The sequence below is a fragment of the Condylura cristata genome, unplaced genomic scaffold, assembly GCF_000260355.1.
Source record: "Condylura cristata isolate star-nosed mole 26May11 unplaced genomic scaffold, ConCri1.0 scaffold00032, whole genome shotgun sequence".
Lineage (NCBI taxonomy): Eukaryota > Metazoa > Chordata > Mammalia > Eulipotyphla > Talpidae > Condylura > Condylura cristata.
The window spans coordinates 19523997-19526216 of record NW_004567133.1 but is presented as its reverse complement, the minus strand read 5'-3'; the positions used below and the strand labels follow the sequence as shown (position 1 = coordinate 19526216).

General features: G+C 69.2%; 1 protein-coding gene across 1 annotated transcript in view; it reads left to right on the top strand.

The window, feature by feature from the left end:
- Positions 1-2220, top strand: part of DNASE1 (deoxyribonuclease I) — an 18745-nt gene that overhangs the window by 1396 nt on the left and 15129 nt on the right. The window contains exons 2-5 of the mRNA XM_012731675.1: positions 510-655; positions 1627-1774; positions 1882-1970; positions 2073-2209. Of these exons, the coding sequence (XP_012587129.1) occupies positions 546-655; positions 1627-1774; positions 1882-1970; positions 2073-2209 (484 nt within the window). The 5' untranslated portion in view covers positions 510-545. The remainder of the gene's footprint in view (positions 1-509; positions 656-1626; positions 1775-1881; positions 1971-2072; positions 2210-2220) is intronic.

The following is a 2220-nucleotide window of genomic DNA, read 5'->3' as shown; positions in this document are numbered from 1 at the left end:
TTTCCAGCCTGGATTACTTAACAGGTGCCCACTCGTGAGGGCCTGTCTGCTCCACAGGCGAGGACACAAGGTCTCGAGTGGTGGGGCACGCACTGGGGGTGCTGGGACCTGGCCCGCCCAGATTCCGGCCCCTGGGCATGCGCCTCTCTGGCTGGGCCACCTCCAAGGCCCAGACAGGGCACCTTGTATGAGCAGCTTGCAGTTGGGGCTCTGCTGGGCCCCCAGAGTGGCGCTGGCTGGGGCAGAGGGGGCCGGCGGTGCCACCCCGGCCGGCAGCCCCAGCGCCTCCCTCAGCTAGTGTTCGTGCTGTCTGGCGGGTCCGCCAAGCGTGTCCAGAGGCAGTGTGCGGACAAAAAGGGGCTGACTCTGGACATGCTGGCCTCCCTGGGTGGCCGGTCTAGCCCAGCCCTGCCAAGCGCAGGGAGGAGGTGAGGGCCCTGTCTGTCAGCGTGAGGACCCGGCCTGGTGCCGACCCGTCTGTCAGCACCTTTTCATTGCCCCGCGGGCAGATCGGAGGCACTGTTTGGATTTGACTTTGGTCTCGGATGCCTGCTGCCCACACAGCTCTGCGCCCCACCCCCCGCCTGCAGGGTGTCCTCCGAGGACCCGGCCACAGCCTCGGCTCCGCCGTGAAGGTCACTGACTGGCAGGCGAGGTGAGTCTTAAGGTGGGGAGATTCCGAGCCATATGGGAGGACCTGAAGTCCAGGCCTCGTGTTTTCGAGAGGGGGCAGCGGTTGACACAGAATAGACCATGCGGCCCCAAGTTGAGGAGCTGAGGTCCCCTGAGGCTGCTGAGGCAGAAAGGGCCCCCCGGGGCCTGCAGCACCTCTGCTCAGTGCAGTGAACAGTTTTTCGTCCCAACTGCCAAGTTTGTGGGGACCTGTCAGAGCAGGCAGGGAGATGAGGGCGAATCGGGGGTGCAAAAAGGTATGAGGGGCCTGAGGCTGCAAGCTGTGTCCTTAGGACCCGCCATCGGGGTCTCATCTGCCCCGTGCCCGCCGTGCCGGCAGCTGAGGAGGCTTGCAGCCCCTCCCGGGCACCCCAGCCCTGCAGCCCCGACGCTGCGGCGAGCTGTGCCCGAGCCCCGCCAGCCTCACAGCGACAACGCGGGCGGGTAAGCTGCAGCGCCCACAGTGGCGCCGCTTGCAAAGGGGGTGTCTGGCTCTGGCCCCGGCTCAAGGTCACGTCCATCCTTCAGCGCACCTGCCCCTGGGAGCGCAGCATGTGCTCCTGTCAGAAGCTCCAGCCGGTGCCAAAGTGCCAGGTGCTGCTTTACTGCAGCGAGGAAGCCCGCCCTCCCGCCGGGCGCGGCCAGGTGCCCGGCCCAGCTGCCCGCACCTTTTAAAGCCCCAGGGGGTGGCGCTCCCCGAGCGCACTCGGCTCTCGGCCGCCGGCTCAGCGCCCCGAGGGATCCTCCTCAAGCAGCAGAGGAAAGCGGCGCCCAGACACTGGGCTGTGAGGCCGTTTCGGGTGAGCGCCTGGTGCCTGCCGCGAGGGCGGCCCCGGGCTGGAGGCCAGAGCCCGGGCAGCGGCTGCCCGTGGAGCGGAGCCCGAGACGGGGCCGCCGGGGCGGGCGTGGGCCGGGCGCTGTCCGACTCGCGTGGGGGTGTCCCTCCTGCTTCAGGATGAGGGGTGCCACGCTGACGGGGGCTCTGCTGGCCCTGGCCGGCCTGCTGCACGTGGCGCTGTCCCTGAAAATCGCTGCCTTCAACATCCGGACTTTCGGGGAGACCAAGATCTCCAACGCCACCCTGTGCAGCTACATTCTGCAGGTGAGTCCAGTGGCCGGTCCCGGGCCAGACTGCCAGGTCAGGGGAGCGGCCCCGGCGGAGCCGTGTGCGCCAGCCCCCGCCCAGCACCTCTGTGGCCCCCACCCCAGATCCTGAGCCGCTACGACATCACTGTCATCCAGGAGGTCAGGGACAAGCACCTGATGGCTGTGGGGAAGCTGCTGGATGGACTCAACCAGTGCGTGACGGGAAGAGCGGGGGCGGCGGCCGCAGCCGGGCGGGGGGCAGGAGGCCCTCCGTGGGCGGCCGGGTGCCCTGACTGGGCCTCTCCTTGGTCCAGGGACGCCCCCGACGCCTTCCACTACGTGGTGAGCGAGCCGCTGGGGCGCGGCAGCTACAAGGAGCGCTACCTCTACGTGTTCAGGTACAGCCCGGGCCGCCTCCCGCAGGCCCCGGCCGTCCTCCCCACGGGGCTCGGCGCGGCCCTC